The 26,580-nt window shown below is 37.1% G+C and overlaps 1 protein-coding gene across 1 annotated transcript in view; it reads left to right on the top strand.

Annotated features, from left to right (window-relative positions):
- LOC150087903 (hemicentin-1-like) overlaps positions 1 to 26,580 on the top strand; it is a 1,496,027-nt gene that overhangs the window by 149,561 nt on the left and 1,319,886 nt on the right. Inside the window, exons 11-12 of the mRNA XM_090369959.1 lie at positions 14,907 to 15,179; positions 25,983 to 26,252. Coding sequence (XP_090226085.1) covers positions 14,907 to 15,179; positions 25,983 to 26,252 — 543 coding nt within the window. The remainder of the gene's footprint in view (positions 1 to 14,906; positions 15,180 to 25,982; positions 26,253 to 26,580) is intronic.

The raw sequence follows: 26,580 nt of genomic DNA, 5'->3' as shown, positions 1-26,580 counted from the left end.
CCTGATAATGTATGGTCATACTTATTAATTTAAATTTGATTAATGGAAAGTTTAAATTAGTCTAAATATCTACGTGCTGACTTCCCTATATGACTATCCTCACAGTCCAGACATTTGATCTCGTATACATTTCCACTTGTACCCTTTTGACACAACTGCATGCAGCCTTTGCCCTGGCAGCTGTGCACAGCATGTCTGCTAATTGTTAATTGGAGAGCTCCGATTATTGACACGTTGGTGCACATTGACTGGTAAGTAAAAATCCTAGACAAAGTTATTGTGAAAAATGCTGCATTTCCTTAATAAGTCTAATATGAACCAGAGCAAGCAGCATTTTTTACCTCACAGCAACCCCTTTGGATGAATATAAAGCACTGCAAGCCTTAGGGAATAAATGCTCTATACACATTGATAAGATTAAGATTGGTGAATAACACTAATTAAATCGTGCTCTATTGCTATGAAGTGAATTTTATCAAGTTAAACTTCCACACAATAGAATTGTGTAATTATTGGCAAGGTGTCTGGATTCCCTATTAATGACAACTCCATCCTCCCCCGCCATATGGATTTCCTTAACAAAACTACTATGTATAAAAATTTCCTTATTTTTAGAAGACCAGGAGACCTATGGCAACTTTAACATGGATTCAATCAAAACTGGAAAAATGTATTAAGAAGGTTTGCTAATCTCTTCTCAGTATAGGAAAAATTAATGAAAATAAATGCCCTTGACACCTATGAGAATAAATGGGTATTCTGAGCTATTATGACTTTCATCAACTGGTGAAATACCACCACTTTGCTTATTGGAGGCTTGAAGTGGTGAAACCCATGTTTAGGCCCTAGAGCAAAGTTTCCGGCACCCCCCCCCCCCCCCCCCCCCGCCCCCATACTTCTCCTTCAACCCATGCATGGTACTAAGTACTATAGGTTTTGATACCTTTCGTGTTTGGGATTTTCATAAAAAAAAAAAAAAAAAAAAAAAAAAAAAATATCCCCATTTTTTTCCCCTTAGGTGTCAAAGAGTAGTCTCCCTCATTGCCATTGGCAAGAAATACCCAGTACAATCCCTTGCAAGATAGCTAGTTGCTTGACTTCACAAATTATTATCCTGCAGTACTCACTCTGAAAACCCGAAAAAACCTGCAACAGAAATTCCAATGGCTTCTAATACAATGTGAAATATGTTTGTTGTTGAGGTGACTTTCACTAACATCCTCTCACAGATGCAAATACCTGGAAAACAGAATTGGCATAAAGATGCACATAGCTAACTTTACACTATGCTTATGCTCTGGATCCATTATTGATAGCATTGTAATTGGCTAAGGCCACAGTAGGAGAATTTCACTCTCACATAAATAATATAAATAACTATGATGGTTGAAGGGCATATTTGATACAGATTTTTCAGAATAATTGAAACAGAACTGTTCCCTGCATTCTTGATAGGATATAATTGATTACAGAATTTAGAATTGCTGTTCAAATTGGCTGTTCTAGGGGTTTTTAACCCCTTGCTCACTGATGAAAATAGAAAAGCCACAATAACTTTAAAACTTAAAATGCACACTGAGACTCTACATTAATCTTTACATTAACAAATATAAACAAAATTCTGCAACTACAGAAATACTTGCTGGTGCCACGATGAATTTGGTGCTTTATTTAGGGAAAAAACAGGCTGTTATCCTGAGCTAAGATATGTTATCCTGGGATACAGAAACACAAATTCTTACATCACCTGTCAATCCATTCCAATAGTTTGTCCAGTTCTTCCCAGAATTTATTCAAACTTTCTACTTCCTCAACAACAGATGAAAGTTTGTTCCAACAATCAACCACCTACTGGATGAAGGAAAACTTTCACACATCTTTATTCTGCAATCATTCTTCCTCAGTTTAAATTTATGCCTGCTCATGTGCGTAGTCTGAGCAAAGAGGAAGAATCCTATCAACATTAAGTTGCTCAAACAATTCAAAGCCTTAAACACCTCAGTCAGAGGCGCCTCTGTAGCCGGGTGGGAAGGAGCAGCAGTGCATAGTACACGCTTCTTGATTAGACCGGGGTTCGAGCCCGTCACCACCAAATACGGAGGATGCGGAAAGGTCAGGAAATGACCACCGCATATCCCGGAGCAATATGGCCTTAGTTGCTAATTCTCCTAAAAACCAAATAACAACAACAACAACCTCAGTCAGATCACCATGTAGATGTTAAGTCTATAGATGCTTCATTTTTTAGAACTGAAGCCTTTCTTGGTAAGAGCACCCTTTTGTTCTTCTCACCAGTTTCATTGCCCTTCTCTGCATCTGTTCCACAAGCTGTACATCCTTCCTAAAATAAGACCTCCAGATCTCAATACAGTAGTAAAATGTGGCCTGACCATTACTTTGTACAGTGTGATAATCACCTCCTAATCCCTGGTAGCAAAGTTCCTGTATATCATCGACTAAACCCCATGAGCTGACCTGGCAGTCTATCTGCATTGCTCAGAGAACTCCATATATCTTACTGCACAATTACCAACAGGTATTTTTTATTTTCCGCCTATCTTGAGTGTAGTACACACATTTGGTATGTTAATTTGAGATTACTGCTACCCATATGCAGTACCTTGCATTTGTCAATGTTAAACTTCAACTGGCATTTATCAGCACATCTACTTAATTTTTTTAGATCTTGATGCAGTAGTTTACCATGATTACTGTCATTAACCACCTGCCAACCTTTGTATCATCTACAAACTTAGACATTAAGCCTGATATACCTTTATTGGTACTGTTAATATGCATCCCATGCATTTTCTTCTCTGCCATGTGTCTCAATAGTTTATCTAACAGTGGGCCCAGCACTAAACCCTAGAGGACTCCACTAATAACATTAGTTCACAAAGAGCATTGCCCATGGATAACCACAATCAGTTTTCTCACACCCAATTGGCTCATTATCCATAGCAGTCATCATCATCATTATCCATTTTCAGGTCACTGCAGAATGAAGGCCTCTCCAGCAACTTCCTAGTTCCTTCTGTTTTGTGCATTGGCCATCCATTTACTGCCCATGAACACTGGAATTTCATCTGTCCATCTCTGTTGTTGTCTTCCAGGTTTTCTTTTAGCTCTTCTTGAGTACCATTCTGCTATTTTCTTAGTCCATCTGTCATCATGTCTTCGAGCTATGTGTCCTGCCCAAGTCCATTTCAGTTCTTTAGTTTTGATAAGAATGTCCTTTACTTCTGTTTTCTGCCTAATGCATGTGTTTCTCTTCTTATCCAAAATTCTGATTCATAATATAATTCATTCCATTCTTTGCTGTGTAGTTTTTACCTTCTCTTCCATTCTTTTGGTGAGTGCCTAAGTTTCACTTCCATTAGTCATGGTAGGAAGTATACATTTCACCCCTCCGTTCGTTCGAAATACCTGTCCAGCTGAGCCTTAAATTTATTTAGGCTATCAACTTCCACAACAAGGGATGAAAGTCTGTTCCACCAACCAACTACCCGCTGGCTAAAGGCAAATTTCCGCACATCTATCCTACATCTGTCTTTCCTCAATTTGAATTTATGCCCTCTCAGGTGATTATTCTGAGCAAGAGGCAGTATCCCGTCAGCATTGAGCATGCTCAAACCATTCAAGGCTTTGTACACCTCTATCAGATCACCTTGCTGGTGCCTAGTCTCCAGACACTGTAATTTGCAAAACTTAAGCCTTTCTTCATAAGAGCAACCCTTCGTTCCGTTCACTAACCTTGTTGCCCTTCTCTGTACTCATTCCAGCAGCTCTACATCCTTCTTGAAATGAGGCCTCCAGACCTGTATACAGTACTCAAGGTGTGGCCTGACCATTGCCTTATACAAGGGAATAATCACCTCCCTATCCCTCCTAGAAAAATTCCTGTATATCATTGATAAGACACCATGAGCTACTCTTGCAGCCCGTCTGCACTGCTCAGAGAATTTCATATCTGCCTGCACAATTACCCCAAGGTCCTTTTCATTCTCTACCACTCCCAGAGCAACATATCAACTCTGTATACCACAGAGTTGATATGTTGCTCTGGGGTTGCTGTTTCCCATATGTAGTATTTTACATTTGTCAATGTTAAACTTCATTTGCCACCTTGAAGCCCATCTGCTCAACCTTTCCAGATCCTGTTGCAGCAGCATAGCGTCAGTAGTGTCCTTAACAACCCTGCCAACCTTTGTATCGTCTGCAAACTTGGACATTAAGCTTGATATACCATCATCAGTATTATTTATAAATACAGAAAACAACAATGGACCCAACACTGAACCCTGAGGGACTCCACTAATAACATTAGTCCACAATGAGCAGTGTCCATTAATTACCACTCTCTGTCTTCTGCCACTCAACCATCCCTTTATCCATTGCAACAATTTTCCACCAATGCCACACTGCTCCAATTTGTGCAGCAGTCTTCCATGTGCAACAGTATCAAAAGCCTTTCTAAGATCCAAATATATAATATCAAAGTTATTCCCTGCATCCAATTCTTTTGTGACTACATCATAGTATCCACTCAAATTGGTCAGGCAAGACCTTCCCTTAACAAAACCATGCTCTGTCTGAGTTATAACTGAATTCTTGTCAAGATGATCCTGCAGTGCTTCTTTAACCAGTGCTTCCATTAATTTTCATGGAACAGAAGTTAAACTCACAGGTCTATAATTACTTGTGTTAGCCTTTGATCCTCCTTTGTGAATTGGGGTTACATTTGCACATCTCCAGTCTGTGGGTACCTCCCCTGAGTCCAAGGAAGCTCTCATAATTATGGCTAACAGATTGCTTACTTCCTTTGCTGCCTCCTTTATTATAACTGGATAGATCCCATCCACCTGAAGTGCCTGTCTTGTATTTATCTTCAACAATTTCTCCTCCACTTTACTCTCAATTATTACAAGATCATCTAGCTCACTGTCAGTGTTTACTTCATCTATCATCTTCATCTATAACTCCTCATGTGTGAATGTAGATGCAGAATATTGATTTAGTTTGTTAGCTACCTGAGGAGGATCATGAACAGTTGAACCATCGATATCAAGTGGACCAATCTGATTCATCCCCTTCCTTCTAGAGTTTACATAAGTAAAGAACTCCTTGCTGTTTTTCTTTGCATCCCTTGCCAAAGATTTCTCGTAATCTGCCTTCGCCTGCCTAACCTCCTTTGTAACTTGGTTACAGATCAACTTATAACTATCATAGGCTTCTGTGTCACATGTTAATTTATATGTATCTCATGCATTTTTCTTCTCTGCCATATGTCTCATTAGTTCATTTGACATCCATTTAGGCCTGAACCTTTAACAGTATTTCTTAGTTGGTATGTAAAGCCTAGTAGCTTCCAAGATAAGCTCTTTGAATGCTTCCCATTTTGAGTTTGCTGTTGGTAACATCATTAGTTGGTCCCACTGTATAGAATTTAAATACTGTCTCAGACCATCATAGTCGCCTTTACTAAAGCAATAACCCTTCTCTTTACCCCTGATGGTAGTTACCACCTTGAGTAAATCCCACCTCAGCACACTGTGATCACTGCCACCTAGTGGTTCCTGTATCTGCAGATTCTTAATGCATGAAGAATCACTACTGATAATCAAATCAAGAGTATTGCTCCCTCTAGTTGTCTCCCGAAGGTATTGCTCCTCGGTATTTGACTATATTTCCTGAGAGCTATCCATCTGAAATTTATTTTTCTCTTGACTTCCAGCCATTTATCATTATTACAGCTAATGACTTGTCCAACATAAGTATATGAATCCACATTTTAAATTTCTGCTACTTCAATAATTATATCCCTTTCTTCATATATTTTCTTCAAAATCATAATGCATGGGATGTCTATGCCTTGTCTTTCCTGTGCCCAAAACATTTCCATATGCTGTATGGAGTCAAATGCCTTTTCATAATCCACAAATGCCTGGCATAATGGCGTTTTATATTCATTTGCTTTCTCCATTAGCTGTAATGTTATGTGAAGCTGATTCATAGTTGAGAATTCTGTCCTAAAGCTAGTTTGCTCTTTTAGTTGATTCTCATCAAATATTCTTTCTAATCTGTTAGTAATTACCCTTGTGAACAACTTGTAGATGTGGGAAAACAAGCTAATTGGTTTATAATTTCCAGTTTATTCCTTTTCATCTGGGGCTTTTTGATTCTTTATTTTCTTTAATGCATGTTCTACCTCATCAGGACGGATATCGGGTATGTACCTTGTGTTGCTAATTTGTGATCCATCTTTCCCACTGCTGGCATCATTCCTTTGCTCCTTATATAATACTTTATAGTAGGCTTCTACTATTTGAATTATGCTTTCCCTGCTGTTTATAAGAATAGTGAATCTGAAGAATAGTGATAACCATCTCTATTCTTCAGATTCAGTATTATTTGTCTTTCTGTATTACCGCTCATGACTGCTGATTTAATCCTTTGTTTTCCCTTAATGCTTATTCTACTTTTCTTGTGTTAAATATTTTTATGTCCCCTCCGAGTCTTTTTCTAATGCTTTGCATAACTCAGTATACTCAATTTTGTCCTTGTCAGTGTTTATCTTGCTCTTCATTTGTTGTCTTCGGTTCATCGTGACAAGTGTTTCTTGACTAATTTTTTCTTCTTTGGATTTCTTTTTACCTATAGGTTTCTTGGGCTTTATCACTTTCAGAAAGTTGTAATATTCCTCGATATCTTGGTCCTGAGCAGTGTGCAGAAGCTCAAATGTGTTTTTAAGTTCCAGTACATACTGCTTTTTCTCTTCTTCTGTTATCTCAAAGACCTCTGTATTATTTACTCGAGTCAGTTTTTTCCTTTCTTTTCTTACATCTATATCAAGTGTGCATCTTACCATTCTGTGATGACTTCCGACATTTACGTTATTCAGGATTGTAATAGCGTTCACAATATAACTTCTGTTATTGTGGATGAAGTTAATTTCATTAGTTGTTAATCCATTTGGACTCTTCCGTGTCCACTTTCTGTTCATCCTTTTCTTGAAAAAAGTGTTAATTACTGACATTCCTCGAGATTCTGCAAATTCCACAAGTCTTTCACATCTTTAATTTCTTTCACCAATTCTGAAATTCCCTATAGTTTCCATTTCTGTGTGCTGTTTTTTCCCTTTCCAGTCTTAGCATTGAAGTCCCCCATAATGATTATGTAGTGAGTTTTCTGTTCATCAAGCAGTCTCTCAATTTTAGTGTACATTTCTTCAACCTCTTTATCATCGTGACTGAATGCTCGTGCATATATCATTACAAACTTTAGTTTTAATGCAGTAAATAGCAGTAAATTGCCTTTAATGCAACGCTGCTCCAATTTGTACAAGTCTTTTATGTGCAACAGTATCAAGAGTTTTTTTGTGTCTATTTCCTTTCTTATTTCATCACAGTATGCAATCAGATTGGTAAGACAGAATCACCTCTTAACAAATCCACGTTGTGACTGCAGTATAATTGCATTCCTGTCTAGATGGTCCAGCATTACTTCTTTATTCAGAGATTACATTCGTTTCCCTGGAACAGTTAAATTAACAGCTATGTAATTATCCATATCACCTTTTCATCCCCCTTTATGAACTGGGGATACATTAGCACATGTCCAATCCATAGGAAACTCCCCTGAATCCAAAAATGCTTTCATAATTATGGATTTCTTTCACCAATTCTAAAATTCCCTATAGTTTCCATTTCTGTGTGCTGTTAGGGTTTGCTTGCATTCTCTGCTGCCTCCCTTAATATAATTAGGCAGATCCTATCCATCCGCAGTGCCTTTTTTATGTTTAACTTCAACAAATTCTCTTCCACTCCACTTTCCTCTCAGTTATCATAAAATTGTGTAGCTCCCTGTCAGAGTTTGATAAACTTCTGGAATCCCCCTCCGTAAAGAACTGCTCATGTATTGCTGTAGATGAAAAATACCTATTCAGCCTGTCACCAGCAAGAGCAGGATAATCCCCAGTTAAACCATTGACATCAAATGGACCAGTGTGATTCAACCCCTTTGTTTTTTTTATGGTTAATATAAGCAATTATATGTAAGTTATATATATAATATAAGGAATTAATATAAGTTAATATAAAGAAGCAGAGACTTCTTGCAATCTTCTTTGGCTTGCAATCGATTATAGACTAGGTTATGTCTGCCGTGTCTTCTGTATCACTGATAATTTAGGTTTAGGCCTAAATGGTTATCTAATGAACTAATGAGACTCATAACAGAGAAGAAAAATGCATGGGATGCATATAAATTATCAAGTGACACAGAAGCCTATAGCAGATATAAGCTAGTCTGTAATCAGGTCACAAAGGAGGTTAGGCAGGCGAAGGCAGATTACGAGAAATCTTCGGCAAAAGATGCTAAGAAAAACACAAGGATTTCTTTACTTATATAAACTCTAAAAGGAAGGGGATGAATCTGATTGGTCCACTTGATATTGATGGTTCAACTGTTGATGATGCTGCTCAGATAGTAAACAAACTGAATGAGTATTTTGCATCTACATTCACACTTGAAGTTAAACATAAGAAAAGCACTGGTGGATGGGATCTATCCAGTTATATTAAAGGAGACAGCAAAACAACTAAGCAAGTCCTTAGCCATAATTATGAGAGCTTCCTTGGACTCAGGGGAGGTTCCCACGGACTGGAGATGTGCAAATGTATCCCCATTTCACAAAAGGGGGATCGAAGGGTGACACGAGTAATTACAGACCAGTTAGTTTAACTTCTGTTCCGGGTAAAATAATGGAGTCACTGGTTAAAGATGCATTGCAGGATCATCTAGATTAGACTGCAGCAATAATTCAGACACAGCATGGGTTTGTTAAGGGAAAGTCTTGTCTGACAAATTTGATAGGCTATTATGATGTGGAGGAACTGGATGCAAAAAATAATTTTGATATCATATATTTGGATTTCAGGAAAGCTTTTGACACTGTTGCGCATGGAAGACTATTGTACAAATTGGAACAGAATTGGTATTAAGGGTAAGTTGCTACAATGGATAAAAGGATGGTTGAGTGGGAGAAGACAGAGGGTGGTAATTAATGGGTGCTGCTCTTCGTGGACTAATGTTATTAGTGGAGTCCCACAGGGTTCGGTGTTGGGTCCACTGTTGTTTTGTATATTTATCAATGATATTGATGAAGGTATATCAGGCTTAATGTCGAAGTTTGCAGATGATACAAAGGTTGGCAGGGTTGTTAATGACAGTAATGGCAGTGTGCTACTGCAACAGAATCTAGATAATTTGGGCAGATGGGCTAAGAAGTGGCAACTGAAGTTTAACCTTGACAAATGCAAAGTACTGCATATGGGTAGAAGTAAGCCCAGAGAAATGTACCAACTGTGTGGTACTACACTTAAGGTGGTAGAAAATGAAAAAGACCTGGGAGTAATTGTGCAGTCAGATATGAAGTTTTCTGAGCAATGCAGACAGGCTGCCAGGGCAGGTCATGGGGTTTTGTTAATGATATATAGGAATTTTGCTAGCAGGGAGAAGGAGGTGATTGTCCCTCTGTAGAAGGCAATGGTCAAGCCACGCCTTGAGTACTGCGTACAGGTGTGGAGGCCTCATTTTAGGAAGGATGTAGATTTACTTGAGCTTGTACAGCGAAGGGCAACAAGATTGGTGAGGGGAATGAAGGGATCCTCTTACCAAGAGAGGCTTAATTTCTGCAAATTGCAGTGGCTGGAGACTAGGCACCTGCACAGTGATCTGATTGAGGTGTATAAGGTCTTGAAGGTTTAGCACGCTGAATTCTGATGGGATCCTTCCACTTGTTCAGATTACGAACCTAATGGGGCATAAATTCAAATTAAGAAAGGACAGATGTAGAATAGATGTGCGGAAATTTTCCTTTAGCCAGCGGGTTGTTAATTGCTGGAACAAACTTCCATCCGTCGTTGTGGAAGTTGATAGGTTGAATAAATTTAAAGAGGAACTGGACAGGCATTTGGAGGGAATGGTGTGTTTTTTTTTTTTTTTTTTTTGGCTGGGCCGCAGAAGCCCATATCACATGCCACTACTATTACTACTACTACGTATCCCATGCACTTTTATTCTCTGCCACATGTCTCATCCATTTAGGTCTAAGCTTCCAACCTCTGACATCCATTTAGGTCTAAGCTTCCAACTGTATTTCTTAGTTGGTAAAAAGCGTAGTAGTTTCTATGATTATTTCCCTGAATGCTTCCAATTTAGAATTTGTTGTTGGTAACAAATATAAGTTAGTCCCACTGTATAGAATTTAAAAACTGTATGAGACTGCTGTAGTCTTCTTTCTAACCTTACCCTTGATGGCAGTTACATCTTTAAGTAAATCCCTCATCATTATACTGTGATCACTGCTACCTAGTTGTTCTTTTATCTGCATTTGTTTAATGCATGATGAACCACTGCTGGTAATCAGATCAAGAGTATTGCTGTCTCTTGTGACCGCTCTAACATGCTGTTCTAGAAAACAGTCATCCAATAAATTCACAAAAGTCTAGTGCATGTTGTGTGAGTGCCCAACTCACACAACATTGGTGGAAGTCATCACGGAACAAGTAAATACATGGGTACAATGTTAGGGTAACTAAGAGTAAGAACAAGTGCATGTATACTTGCATGTAGACCAATGCTAGGAATCTAGTAAATAAATTTCATGAATTTCAAGTACTGGTCAAGACATCAGAGGAAAATATTGTTCGGATATCAGAGACATGGTTACACACAAATATAAGCAGTGCAGAATTGGAATATGAGGAATACAATGTGTACAGAAAGGATAGACAAGTTGGGAAGGGAGGAGAACTTATGCTGTGAGTTAAGAAACACATAAAATCTAAGGAACTGCATCCAATTGACATAGATGGACAGTGCAATTTTGAGTCAGTTTGGTGTGACATAAGCACTGGGAAATCAAAAATAAGAGTAGGAGTGTGTTATAGGCCTAGTGACCCTGATGAGTACAACGAACAACTGTACAGAAAAATAGTGGGCCAGTAAATCAGAATATCTTATAATGGGGGATTTTAACTTCCCAGATATTGACTGGAGCTTGTGAGTTGGTCACTCACACACTAGCAAGACATTTGTAGAGTTATTGGATGATTGTTTTCTACAGCAGCATGTTTGAGAAGCAAGAAGAGATAGTAATACTCTTGATCTGATTATCAGCAGTGATTATTCATGCATTAAGAATTTGCAGTTAAAGGAACCACTAGGTGGCAGTGATCACAGTGTACTGATGTGGGCATTACTTAAAGACATAACTACCATCGGGGGTAACGGGAAGGGATTTTGCTTTTGTAAAGATGATGACAGTGGTCTCAGACAGTTTTTAAATTCTATACAGTGGGACTAACTGATGATGTTACTAACAGCAAATTCTAAATGGGAAGCATTCAAGGAATAAATCATGGAAGCTACTAGGATTTTCATACCGATTAAGAAATACTGTTTGAGGTTTAGGCCACAATGGATGTCACACAAAATAATGAGACGTGGCAGAGAAGAAAAATGAATGGGATGCATATAAATTATTAGGCAACACAGATGCCTATGGTAGATATAAACTAGTCTGTAATCAAGTCACAAAGGAGGTTAGAGAAGCAAAGGCAAATTATGAGAAATCTTTGGCAAAGGATGCAAAGAAAAACAGCAAAGACTTCTTTAGTTATATAAACTCTAGAAGGAAGGGATGAATCAAATTGGTCCACTCAATATCAATGGTTTGGTTGTTGAAGATCCTGCTCAGATAGCTGACAAACTGAATGAGTATTTTTTCATTTAAATTCACATATGAGGAATTCTTTAGGGAAGGGGATGTCTGTCATTTATCAAACTCTAGCTGGAAGCTTAATGAATTTGTAATAACTGAGAGCAAAGTGGAGGAGAAATTGTTGAAGTTAAACATACGAAAGGCACCTGAGGTAGATGAGATCTATCCAGTTATATTAAAGGAGGCAACAAAGGAAGTAAGCAAACAGTTAGACATAATTATGAGAGCATCCTTGAATTCAGGGTCGGTCCCCACTTACAGGAGATGTGCAAATTAGCATTAGCATTAGTAGAGGCATTTGATGCAAGAAAGCAAGCTTATGCAGCATCAGCCAAAAAAAAAAAAAAAAAAAACCCACTTCCACTTCACCCCTCTGTTCGTTCAAAATACCTGTCCAGCTGAGCCTTAAACTTATTTAGGCTATCAACCTCCACCACAAGGGATGGAAGTCTGTTCCACCAACCAACCACTCGCTGGCTAAAGGCAAATTTCTGCACGTCTATCCTACATCTGTCTTTCCTCAATTTGAATTTATGCCCTCTCAGGGCATAAATTCAAAATGTATCCTCAATTCACAAAAGAGGGATCAAAGGATGACAGAAGTAATTACAGACCTGTTAGTTTAACTTCTGTTCTGGGGAAAGTAATGGAGTCACTGGTTAAAGAGTAGCCAGGTGGGAAGGAGCAGCAGTGCATTGCACATGCTTCTTGATTAGACCGGGGTTCAAGCCCATCACCACCAAATACGGAGGATGTGGAAAGGTCAGGGAATGACCACCACATATCCCGGAGCAATATGGCCTTAGTTGCTAATGCTCCTAAAAAAAAAAACCAAATAACAATAACTGGTTAAAGAAGCATTACAGGATCATCTAGATAAGACTGCAGTAATAATTCAGACACAGTGGGTTTGTTAAGGGGAAGTCTTATCTGACCAATTTGATTCCATACTATGATGTGGTCATAAAGGAACTGGATGGAAAAAATTATTCTGATATCATAGACTTGGATTTCAGAAAAGCTTTTGATACTGTTGCACATGGAAGATTGCTGTACAAATTGGAGTAGTATGCATTAAAGACAAGTTGCTACAATGGATGAAAGGGTGGTCGAGTGGGAGACAACAAAGAGTGGTAATCAATTGACACTGCTCTTCATGGACTAATGTTATTAGTCCAAGGAGAGCAGTTACTAGTGGAGTCCCCGAGGGTTCTGTGTTGGGCCTATTGTTGTTTTGTATATTTATCAATGATATTCATAAAGGTATATCAGGCTTAATGTCCAAGATTTCAGATGATACAAAGGTTGGCAGGGTTGTTAATGACAGTATTCTACTTCAACAGGATCTAGAAAAGCTGGACAGATGAGCTGAGGAGTTCATCTATTCAGCTTTTCTAGATTGATAAATGCAAAGTACTGCATATGGGTAGAAGTAATCCCAGATAAATGTACCAATGGTGCAGTACTACACTCAGGGTAGTGGATAATGAAAATGACCTGGGGGGTAATTGTGCAGTCAGATGTGAAATTTTCTGAGCAGCGCAGTCAGACTGCCAGAGCAGGTCTTGGGGTCTTGTCAATGATATACAGGAATTTTGCTAGTAGTGATAAGGAGGTGATTATTCCTTTGTGTTATGATAAGGAGGTGATTATTCCTTTGTATAAGTCAATGGTTAGGTCACCTTGAGTACTGCGTACAGGTCTGGAGACCATTTTAGGAAGGATGTAGAGTTTCTAGAATGAGTACAGAAAAGGGCAACAAGGTTGGTGAAGCGAACGAGGGATCCTCTTACCAAGAAAGGCTTAAGTTCTGCAAATTGAAGCGTCTGGAGAGTAGGCACCTGCTAGGTGATTTGATTGAGGTGATAAGGTCTTGAATGTTTTGAGCAGGCTGAATGCTGATGGGAGTTTTCCTTTTGCTCAGATTACAAACCCGAGGGGGCATAAATTAAAATTGAAGAAAGTCAGTTCTAGAATAGATGCATGGAAAGTTGCCTTTAGCCAGTGGGTAAAGTCTGTCATTGTGGAAGTTGATAGCTTATATGAATTCAAGGAAGAACTGGACAAACTTTTAGAGCAAATGGTTGCGTTAAATGGGATTTTTTTTGTCTGATGCTGTATAAGCTTGCTTTTTTGCATCATATGCCTCTGCTAATGCTAATATCATGTAAGCTGTCCATATACTGTATACTTAGCTGATGCACTGAATGTTATGTTACTGTCTGCTGATTGGGGAAATATAGTGGATATCTAGAACCAGAATCTCAGTTCACACATTAAAGTTATTGCCTTTTTCCCATTTTTTGTTATTTGTTTACTAATTGTATAAATTGTAAATTATTATATTTGCTTATTTTATTAGTCATAGCAAAAATTTTAAATATATGTTATATTTCAATTGTTATTAAAATCCAGGAAGAAATAAGTAAACTGCATTATGAAAGCAGTGAGGGTATATTACAGTTGTTTAACTATTAAATCCTGAAATATGTGTTGCATTTCACACAATGTTGGTTATAAAATATTACATAACATGGAGTGATTATTACATTAAGATGTGTTGCATTAGGTATGTGCAGTGAAGTGAAAGCAGCTAATTTTATATATTATTGGTTAATAATTAATTGGTAAGAAGATAATTAATTATTTACTTGTATTAATCGTAGAAAATAAAAAATTGAATTTTTTTTTTTTTTTTTTTAATGAAAACCCCAAACACGAAAGGTATCAAAACCTATAGTACAGTACTTGGTACCATGCATGGGTTGAAGGAGAAGTATGGGGAAGGGGTAGGGATGCTGGAAACTTTGCTCTAGAGACTAAACATGGTTTCACCACTTCAAGCCTCCAATAAGCTAATTTAAGAAATAAAAATCTAACATGCCTGAAATGTAATGCACTGTTTACATTAACTAACTTTTTTATTCCTACATGTTTTGCAGCTGTGCAAATTTTATTCAAAAATATCTATGAACTTGCTTATTTTCCTTTACCATAAGTTCTCAACCTAGTCCTACTTCATTATTCCAGGGAAATTGTAATCTCCCATGAACAATGAAGTTCTGGTGTACTTTGTATTTAGTGCTTTTTTTTTTTTTTTGTTTTTTGTTTTTTTTTGTAGCTCCACCAATAGTTAGTATTTTTCCTGAGAATGTTACCTTTATGGAAGGAGAAACGGTTAATATAACGTGTACAGCTACTGGGTTTCCTGATCCAGTTTTGCATTGGAGCTGGGATAAACGTAGAGGTGATACACCACAATCTCATCACATCAGTGTTCATGGAAATTCGTTAATTATCAGACATGCATACCCAGAAGATGAAGGTAGATATGATTGTACTGCTACTAATGCTGCAGGAAATAATGTTCATCACAGTTATGTAAAATACATAGGTAAATGCAACTTTTCTGTTTTTGTTTAATTTTAGGTCTAGTATACATTTTAAAATTTGAAACCTCTTATGTAAATATTTAAATTATTTTTGATTTGTTAAATACTTGCCTATATCCAGAGCTAATATAAAAAAAACAAATAAACTCCTAGTGTGTGTGTGTGTGCCTTACCAATGTATTAACATCATAAGCTCACAGTGAGCTGCACATTTTTTGTAGAAGTATATGGATTCAATCTTCCAATATGCATACTGAGTGCCATGCACATTTTCCCAGGAACACAGCAAGCTCAATACAGTAATATGAATCTTGGATTTTTATATGTAGGATAAAGTAATGTTAAGTATGCTAGTCATGAAAAATTCTATACTTATTGTACTTCTTTTCCTTGAAAATGGCTTAGAATGTGTTAATCTCGCAGAAAAAAAATTTTGAACTATTTACTTATGGTAAATAGCTTGCATTGCATATATGCATGTAGTATCAAGTTAAAGACACAGCTGTCAAATTTTGACTTTCAAAAACCTGGAGATCAATCATTTGTAAGCAGGAGGACAAAAAGAGGTTTGGGCAAAGCAGATGAAGAACAGGAGGATTTGTGCAAAAAAGCAGGAGTTTCTCAAAAAAGCAGGAAACAGGAGCTTTTTCAGAAAGAGTAAGATGTTTTTTTTTAAAATCCACACTGCACTAGAAATTAAAGTTTACTGAAAAATACACATTATATTGTTTACTGTAGTGATATATTGTTTACCACTACAGTATGCTTTTACACATTAGCTTACATAATATTTTTTTCTGTCTGTGAATTTTGCTTTGGATATTCTATTAGACATCAACTGACTTTGATTGTTTCATGAAAGATACTGTTCTAGATTTTACCCTCTTCAGAAATGAATAGTCAAAATTTTGTTCATTGCAATGGCCCTGCTCAATGACTTGGCTGTCAGTAGCATTTCCTAAGCTTCACCAGAAAGAGAACTGAACTCAGTTTTTGTTTTTCTAACCTGGTTGCATATTCTTTTCTTGCACTCAGCACTGTTATGAGAAAGTATTAAAGTGCCAAACATGTCTTAGGATAATTTGGTATATTTTAAGCATCCTTGTGCACTTTCATTTCCCCAACCAAGGGCCATTATACATCAGTTCCTTCTTCTTTCATAATAGCATATTTTAGGCTCTCACAATGAAACTGAGAGAACTGTTATTATGAAACATCTTTTACTTCAATTATTGCTTTATCATTAATGACACCAAGACATACTGTAAACTTGTCCACAAAAAATTTCAAATTTGAAAATGATACACTACTCATTGATGAAATTTGTGCTACCTCAGCATTTATAAGAACATAATTTTTCATTGGTAACTTGTGTACATGTAGCTACATGCATCCATAGACTTTCCACAACCTTTGCGGTAGAAATGCCTATGACTAAGTTAGAATCATACTTTTGGTTTAGTAGGCTATGATAATCATTTTCAAAAATGGAAGGTCTGTTGGTAAAATCAATTTGCATATAACATTCTTCAGAATATATAAGAATAATGACTTCAGTATTTTGATGTGACATAGGTAGGGTTGAAGAGCAATGTTGGCATAACATTTAAAAGAAACAAGCAAATTGCTTTATTAAAACCAGAAGAGAGAGAAACAGACTTTCTGCATGAATAAAGATAAAATGCCTAGAATTTAGCTTGGAGTAAATTAATTAAAATTAAATTTAAAAATAGAGTATAATAAATTTTTAATTAGTGAATTAATGTTAATCTGGTGCCAGCTGTACAGCACTTGATAGTTGACCTTTGAAAAAATCTGTTGCTTGTTAACTGAATTAATGATTAAAAATCAGATTTTTTTGTAACTTCCTACATTTAGTAGCATATTATTGGCTAAATTAATGTGGAATGACAAGAAGTATTACTGGTTGGAAATGAATGATGAAATCTTTATTTAGTATCTATTATTAGTATTTGTATTTGTATTAGTAGATTAGTAGTGGTAAATGATGTAAGAAATAAAGCGTATGCAGCATCAGCAAAAAAAAAAACAAAAAAACTTCCCATTTCATTATCCTTTTCCTCCAATAGTTTGTCTTTTTATTTTGGTAGTTGTTGGCGCTCGGCTTCTGTGGCCATAATGCACCTCCCAAGGTTTTTGCAGTACTTTGATCCAAGCCCGAGGTGGGATTCGAACCCGCGACCTTTGGGTTGCCAGGCAGTCACTTTACCCACCTGGCTAGCCCGGTCGGCAATAGTTTTTCTAGTTCTTTCTTGAATTTATTTAAGCTATCCACTTCAACAACAACAGATGGAAGCTTGTTCCATCAACCAGCAATCAACCACTTGCTGGCTAAAAGCAAGTGGTTGATTGCTGGTAATCATGTGTTGATAAACTTCCACACATCTAATCTGCAACCATCCTCCCTCAATTTGAATTTATGCTCCCTCATGTGCATAGTCTGAGCAAGAGGAAGAATCCCATCAGCATTGAGCTTGCTCGGTCCATTCAAAGCCTTAAACACCTCAATCAGATTGCCTCATAGGTTCCTAGTCTCCAGATGCTGCAATTTATGCAATTTGTAGAACAAGCATTTCGTGGTAAGAGTATCCCTTTGTTCCCCTTACCAATTTCATTGCTGTTCTTTTTACCGATTCCAGCAGCTCTACATCCTTCCTAAAATGAGGCCTCCGGACCTGTATGCAGTACTCAAGATGTGGTGACCATTGCCTTATACAATGGGTTAATCACCTCATTATCCATGCTGGCAAAGTTCCTGTATGTCATTGACATAACCCCATCAGCTGTTCTGGCAACCTGTCTGTGCTGCTCAGTGAACTTCATATCTGATTGCACAATTACCCCCAAGTCTTTTTCATTTTCCACTACCCTCTGTTTATATCACAGTTAGTATGTTATTCTGGGGTAACCGCTACCCATATTTAGTACTTTGCATTTGTGAAGGTTAAACTTCAGTTGCCATTTCTCAACCCATCTGCCTAATTTTCCTAGATCCTGTTGAAGTAGCATACTGTCATTACTGTTATTAACCACCCTGCCAACCTTTGTATCATTTGCAAACTTGGACATTAAGCTTGATATGCCTTCATAAATATCATTCAATATTATCAATTTATGGAATCCACATTCAGAAATAATTCAATACAAGTGATATGAGACTGCACAGGCCAATATTGGTATGAACTGGCAAGAAGCAAAACTCCGAGATCCCACTTTCTTTTTGATATATGACTACATTTATGTCTAATAGATGCAATTTCAATACTAAATGTATCTGTCATTTTTGCCGCTTCTGTAATTGTAATGATTTAATTTGATGATAACAAAAAATCTGATGCATTTGTATAAAATTAGTAATACATGATCTATATCCAAAATACTGGTAGAAACTTCAGAGCTTTTATGCTTCTTAGCATAAATATAGCTTTTATATTTTATTTCAGTACACTTAATTCATAAAGTTTTTTTTGCCAGAATTTTGTATTTAGGTCACATATTTCTGTATATATCCACATAGAACTTATTTCTTACTATCAGAACTTCATTAAAGACTGAACTTCTGATGTGCATGTAGCATGGCATACCAATTTATTTTATATAAAATAAGATACTTATTTATGACCTTATGATCTTATGGCCAGACTACTTTCAATGTAAATGAAAAGTAGAACTGAACTAGAGCTAAGCTAGATATGATCAGAATGAAGTGGTCTTCTAGAAAGTGAATCGCAAATCTCAGTTTGAAATCAAATTGAATATTATTGCTTCATTGGAACCCTGATGCATATAGTACAGTATGGGACCATTTATCTGGCATCCTTCTGTTTGGAATGCCCTAAACACTGGAACTCCCGCTGTTCTAGCTTGCATACATGACTGATCATTGTTTTCATTGTATTAAATTTGCATGTTATATTCAAATATAATGTATTTTCCACCTAACTGTCCATCCTTAATCTAACCTCTCGATCATTAAAATCTGCAGTTAGTTATTGAAGTTCACATTAGAAGTAAATGAATTTCAGTATAACTTTAATGTCAAAGATTTCATCTGGGTTGCTGCAAAAGGTTCTGCAAGGTTGATAAAGATATTTCATTTCATGGATTGGATAACTTGTGCCATCTACAAATATATGTACATTATTTTTATATGGTGATGATGAACAAAAACCTGATTCATCTTGCTTTAGGTATCAGGATTAAAAGAAAATTTTTGTTGAATTGGTGAATTACTTTAACAGTTTATCATCTTGGGAAGCCCATTATTGGATGAGGAGGCAGTGGAATAGTGCTCAGTGTTGACAATAATGGTTCAGTTATCCTACAGCTGTTAGAAAGTGAAATGTGTGATATGGTAATGAATGAAAATCAAGATAATTATGATGCTGTATATGAATGTGTACCCATTCCATGTGTCCATAGAAGAAAAAATTTCTATTGGCATGATGATAAGCATTACAGAAAAATTGATTCAGTGGATGGAATATAGGAGCTTCATATCAGAGCTGTCTGTTTATAAAATTTAAAGGGTAAACTTTTGCTAATGATACTAGGAAACAAGCTTTTACAGCACCTCTCTAGTAATATGTCTAATTCTTCCTTCAATTTTTTTCAAACTACTCACTTCCACAATACTAGATGGTAATTTGTTTACTCAATTGATATAAAATCTTAAATATTTCGATCAGGTCTCCTCATAAGTGCCTAGTTTAAAGTGCTGCAATTTGCACAACCAGAGTTTTTTATGGTGCCCTTACCACAAATGACTTTGGTTGACTAATCTGATTGCTCTTCTCTGCACCCTTTCCAAGAGATAAATATCCTTCCTAAAATGAGGCTTCCAGACCTGTATGCAGTATTCAAGATGTGGTTAGTACTCAAGGCATGGATTAGGCCATATCTTGCCTTACACAGTGGGATAATCACTTCTTTGTTCCTGCTGGCAAGTTCCCACATTTCATTGAACCTCATGAGCTATTCTAGTAGCTTGTTCATACTGCTCATGTTGGAGTGTACAATTACTGCTAGATCTCTTTAATTTTCACCACTTTGAGTGTGACAGATAATGAACATACCTCATTGGTATGTTATTCTGGAAATACTGCTACCATATTTGGTAAATGCAGGTACTGTGCATTTACCAAAGTTAAACCTAAATAGGCAGATAGGGGCAACCTCTATCCCCTATCTGCCAATTTTTCTAGGCCTTGCTCCAGTAGGATGCCTTCATTCCTGTCATTAACCACCCTGCCAACCTTTATATTATCTGCAGACTTATACAATAAGCTTCATATGCCTTCTTCAGTATCATTAATGAATATTAATGATAATAGGGCCAGCACTGAATCCTGAGGAAACTATTCTTTAGCTGTATCACTAACTTTGCCCTAATGCAACATTCTTTCAATTTGTACATCGGTCTTAAATGTAGAACGGTGTAAAAAGGCTTACTGAAATCTAAATATATGATGTCAAAATTGTTGTTTGCATCTAGTTCCTTTGTTATTGCATTATAGTAGCTAATCAAATCCATGGAGTTTTTTCTCTACAATTTCATTCCTGTTAAGATTATCTGCAATATTTCTTTAACCCCTAACTCCATTATTTTCCCCTGGAACAGAAGTCATGCTTAGAGGACTATTATACCTCACATTGCCCTTTCATCCCCCCCTTTAGTGAATAGGAGACACATTTTCACATCTAGGAACCTTCACTCTTCGGAATCCAAGGATACTTTCATAATTATGAGCAAGAATTTGATTACCTTTTTTACTGCTTTTTTTTTTTAACATAAGTGGATGGATCCCATCAGCTCTATGTGCCTTTTCTTTTTTTTTTAGCTTTAGAAATTTCTTTTCCACTTTCTTCTCAGTTATAAAAAAATCATTTAGCTCCCAGTTATAATCTGGTGCAAGTCTGGTGTTCTCAGTCTTAACAATGTAGAACATACTAATGTATTGTCTGTGTTATTAAGAGAAGACTGTTTTTACAGGAATGGATACACTTAAATAGGAGTGCAAGAATATTTACTGATGCTGTTGAAATAGTGTTAGGTGGGGGTCAGAAAGCCCGAAATCTGTGGGGGTGATACGCAGACTAATAGATGAACAGTAGCCATAGGCAAAGGTGGTAGTGATTCTTGCACTGCTTTTATTGAAACATGACTCAGTGTGGAAAGCAAGGTTTCTGGCATTTTAAAGCCTGCTGGTGGTTGTCATGGAAAAAACAATTACATGGACAGTGTTAAGGAAATTAAGTATAAGAACAGCTGTGTATACTCATATAACATGTATCATATAAATCAGTGCTAGGAGCATAGTAAATAAATCTGTTGAATTTGATCTGTTGTTTAAGTCATCAAATGCAGACACTGGGGGGATATCAGAGATTAAGTAATACAGAATTTGAATACAGGGAGTAAAATGACAGTGTGCAGATCTGGGATTTACTCAAAGATGTAACTATCATCAGGAGTAAAGGGAAGGGTTTTTGATTTCGTAAAGGTGACTATGGTGGTCTCAGAGATTTTTTAAATTCAATACAGTGAGACCAACAGATGATATTACCAACAGCAAATTCTAAATGGAAAGCATTCTAGGAATTAATCTTGGAAGCTACAAGGCTTTACATACCAGCTAAGAAATACTGTTCAAGGTTTAGACTGAACTAATGAGACTCGGTGCAGAGAAGAAATATGCATGCGATGCATATAAATTATCAGGCGACACGAAAGCCTAGGGTAGATATAAGCTAGTCTGCAATCAAGTCACAAAGAAGGTTAGACAAGTGAAGGCAGATTACGAGAAATCTGTGGCAAAGGATGCAAAGAAAAACAGAAAAGATTTCTTTAATTATATAAACTCTAAAAGGAAGGGGATGAATCAGATTGGTTCACTTGATATCGATGGTTCAACTGTAGATGATCCTGCTCAGATAGCTGCCAAACTGGATGAGTATTTTGCATCTATATTCACACATGAGGAATTCTGTAGGGAAGTGGAGAACAGAAGCTTATTAAACTATAAGAGGGAGTTAAATGATTTTATAATTACTGAGAGTAAAGTTGAGGAGAAATTGTTGAAGTTAAACATAAGAAAGGCATAGGATAGGATCTATCCAGTTATATTAAAGGAGGCAGCAAAGAAAGTAAGTAAACCCTTAGCCTTCAAATGTATCTCCAGTTCACAAAGGGGGATCGAAGGGTGATACGAGTAATTACAGACCTGTTAGTTTAACTTCTGTTCTGGGAAAAATAATCGAGTCACCGGTTAAGAAGCATTGCAGGATCATTTAGACAAGACTGCAGTAATATTTCAGACACAGCATGGGTTTGTTATGGGAAAGTCTTGTCTGACCAATTTGATTGGATACTATGATGTGATCACAAAGGAACTGGATTAAAAAAATAATTTTGATATCATATACTTGGATTTCAGGAAAGCTTTTGATACTGTTGCACATGTAAGACTACTGTACAAATTGGAGCAGAATGGCACTAAGGGCAAATTGCTACAATGGATAAAAGGACGGTTGAGTGGGAGAAGACAGAGTGGTAATCAATAGATACTGCTGTTTGTGGACTTATGTTATTAGTGGAGTCCCCCAGGGTTTGGTGTTGGATCCATTGTTATTTACTGCATTTATCAATGATATCGATAAAGGTATATCAAGCTTAATGTTGAAGTTTGCAGATGGTACAAAGGTTGGCAGGGTTGTTAATGGCAGTAATGACAGTATGCTACTGAAACAGGACTAGAAAAGTTGGGCAGATGCATTTGTCAATGTTAAACTGAAGTTTAACATTGACAAATGCAAAGTACTGCATATGGGTAGCAGTAACCCAAAAGAAACATACCAACTCTGTGGTACTGCACTCAGGGAGGTGGAGAATGAAAAAGACCTGCGGGTAATTGTGCAGTCAGATATGAAGTTCTTTGACCAGTGCCAGAGCAGGTCATGGAGTTTTGTCAATGATATATAGGAATTTTTCTAGCAGAGACAAGGAGGTGATTATTCCTTTGTATAAGGCAATGTTCAGGCCACACCTTGAGTACTGTATAAGGCAATGGTCAGGCCACACCTTGCGTAGTATACCAGTCCAGAGGCCTCATTTTAGGTAGGATATAGAGTTGCTAGAATGAGTACAGAGACGGGCAACAAGACTGGTGAGGGGAACAAAGGGGTGCTCTTACGAAGAAAGGCTTAAGTGCTGCAAATTGCAGCATCTGGAGACTAGATGCTACAATTTGCAGCATTGAGCAGGCTCAATGCTGATGGGATTCTTCCTCTTGCACATCAAATAGATGTGCAGAAATTTGCCTTTGGCTAGCAGGTAGTTGATTGCTATAACAAACTTACATCTGTTGTGGAAGTTGATAGCTTAAATAAATTCAAGGAAGAAATGGATAAACATTTGGAGCAAATGGATGGGTGAAATGGGAAGGGGTTTTTTTTTTTTTTTTTTGGCTGATGCTGTATAAGCTTGCTTTCTTGCATCATATACCTCTACTAATGATAATGTTAATGCTAACAGCTGGTAAGCTTCATCATTTCCCAATCATTAGTTTTTTAGTTCCAAACTTTTTTTATCACACCTCATACATATTTCATACATATGAAAACAGAAACATACATATAATATTGGTAAAATAAAATTACGGCTTTCTCAGAGCGAATTGTAACAGGTTTAATAAATATACATAGAAACATACAAAGCTTTTGGTTGGTTAGACAACCTTCTTCAGTTGAAACAAAACATAAAATGACAGTTAGAATGGAGGCGTGTACTGCCAATCTGGTACGTGAAGTGCGTGGCTAATTGTTTGAGGTTGAAGTCTGTGGCTGTGACGTACGTGGACGTGGCCAGCGCTTGTCAATGGACAGGACTATTGCTTCGGTGATAGGGTGGACTTGACAACCACTGTTCCTGTTCATTGAGGTATTGGAGCATTTGATGTTTAACGATTCCAACCAGGCGCGGCAGATAATGGCGGGACTTATCCACAATCACGACATTGCGGTGTGGGTCAATGTCGTGGTGGGTTGCCGAGACGTGCTCAGCAATAGCTGAGTGCTCCACATCCGCCAAACGGATCGCCCTCTTGTGTTCGGAAAGGCGTTTTTCGAGCCGCCTTCCGGTTTCCCCGAATTAGCAGCTAGTGCAGTCACGGAAAGAGATGCGGTAGACCAACCCACTCTGCAGTAGGGTGGGGACAGGTGTTTTTACGTTGGAAATGAGGGATCGTAGTTTTCTCCCTGGGAGTTGGAGGCACTTTATCAATACCCTTGACAGGTGTGCCCTACAGGCACGCGACCACGTAGCGATCAACAGAAACATCCAAAGTGGTGACTCAACCACGAGCGCCTTTATCCCATACTATCCAAATATATCACAACAGGTCTGTAGGATTTTAAAATCGCATGGGATAAAGTGCTTCCAACTCCCAGGGAGAAAACTACGATCCCTCATTTCCAATGTAAAAACACCTGTCCCCACCCTACTGCAGAGCGGGTTGGTCTACCGCATCTCTTGCCGTGACTGCACTAGCTGCTACTTCGGGGAAACCGGAAGATGGCTCGAAAAACGCCTTTCCGAACACAAGAGGGCGATCTGTTTGGCGGATGTGGAGCACTCAGCTATTGCTGAGCACGTCTGGGCAACCCACCACGACATTGACCCACACCGCGATGTCGTGATTGTGGATAAGTCCCGCCATTATCTGCGCCGTGCCTGGTTGGAATTGTTAAACATCAAATGCCCCAATACCTCAATGAACAGGAACAGTGGTTGTTAAGTCCACCCTATCACCGAAGCAATAGTCCTGTCCATTGACAAGTGCTGGCCACGTCCACATACGTCACAGCCACAGACTTCAACCTCAAACAATTAGCCACGCCCTTCACGTACCAGATTGGCAGTACACGCCTCCATTCTAACTGGCATTTTATGTTTTGTTTCAACTGAAGAAGGTTGTCTAATCAACCAAAAGCTTTGTATGTTTCTATGTGTATTTATTAAACCTGAGAAATTACAATTCTCTCTGAGAAAGCCGTAATTTTATTTTACCAATATGAATCCAGAGCGCATAGGCCTTTTTAACCATATACATATAATAGTTATAAATTTAATGATCTGTTAAACACGTACAGAAGAACATTACATAATAAATAGTAATATGTAACTAAGTTATAATACAATGCATCAAAAAAAGTTGAATTATTCTGCCGCAAAAATTTTGTGAAAGATTTCTGTTTTATACTTTGTGCCATTGTGAAACTGAGTTGTTTCATCATATTTTTTATTTTTCTAATTTTATGTATGGGTTTCTGGTACATTTTGAGCATGTATTGCCAGATATTATGTTCTTCCAAATTCTGCAAGAACATAATATCTGTAAGAACATAATATGTGGCAACTCTCGCAATCTAAGTATGCTGGATAAATAGTTCTGTGTATTTGTGGATTTACTTGTAGATTTTATTTCTGAAGGTGGAGGATGCAATGAAAAAAACGAATGGAAAGTTTAAAGTGAGCAAATCAAAAATGATAAAAAAAATAGAAGAAATAAAGATAAACAGAATTTTTTTTTTAAAAATGTCACAGTGCTTATTCTTACAGTAGTTTTGTAATATTTTCCGCATACTGTGTGGTTTTTTATTTTTATTGCATGGTCTTTTATTTTATCAGTTTTGTATAATGAAATATGACTCAGATTTCTTAAAATAAAGAATTGTTCATTAGGTTTATCTGACTGTGCATTTATTTATTTTTTATTTAAATTAAGAGGCCCCACAGATTACCATACCACTTAAACAGTTATTGGTGAAAAATGGAGAACAAGCTTCTTTGCAGTGCATTGCTGAAGGGGTACCTGAACCACTAGTGCAGTGGTACCGAGATGGAATTGAAATACAACCATTGTCTTACCTACAAATAAATAGTAAAGGTACATTGAACATTCTGGGAACTCAAGAAGTAGATGCTGGAGAATATACATGTGTTGCTACTAATGAGGCAGGATCAGCACATGATTCAGTTTTGCTTGAGGTTGGATGTAAGTAGCATATAACTTTTGTTCTTTAAATTTATATATTAAAATATTTAATTTTTTGTTTTGTATTCATTTTTTAATCAAGGAACACTATAAAACATTTATTTTTCAAATTGCATTTTGACTTGCAAGATTTCTCTTAATTTGCATTTTTATCATCATTATCCATGCAGAATGTTCATAACACTGGCCAGCAAAATAAAACACTTTTTTTTTTTTTTTTCCATCAAGATGCAAACACACTTTTTTAAACCAGTTTTTTGCATTGGCTTCAAGCATGCCCTTGGCTTTTTCTAGCTTATATTGTTTTCATAATATGACTGTTAATTAA

This window comes from Mastigoproctus giganteus, chromosome 3 (assembly GCF_048544385.1).
Source record: "Mastigoproctus giganteus isolate SK-2022 chromosome 3, ASM4854438v1, whole genome shotgun sequence".
NCBI classification, from domain to species: domain Eukaryota; kingdom Metazoa; phylum Arthropoda; class Arachnida; order Uropygi; family Thelyphonidae; genus Mastigoproctus; species Mastigoproctus giganteus.
This window is presented reverse-complemented; position numbering and strand designations above follow the sequence as displayed.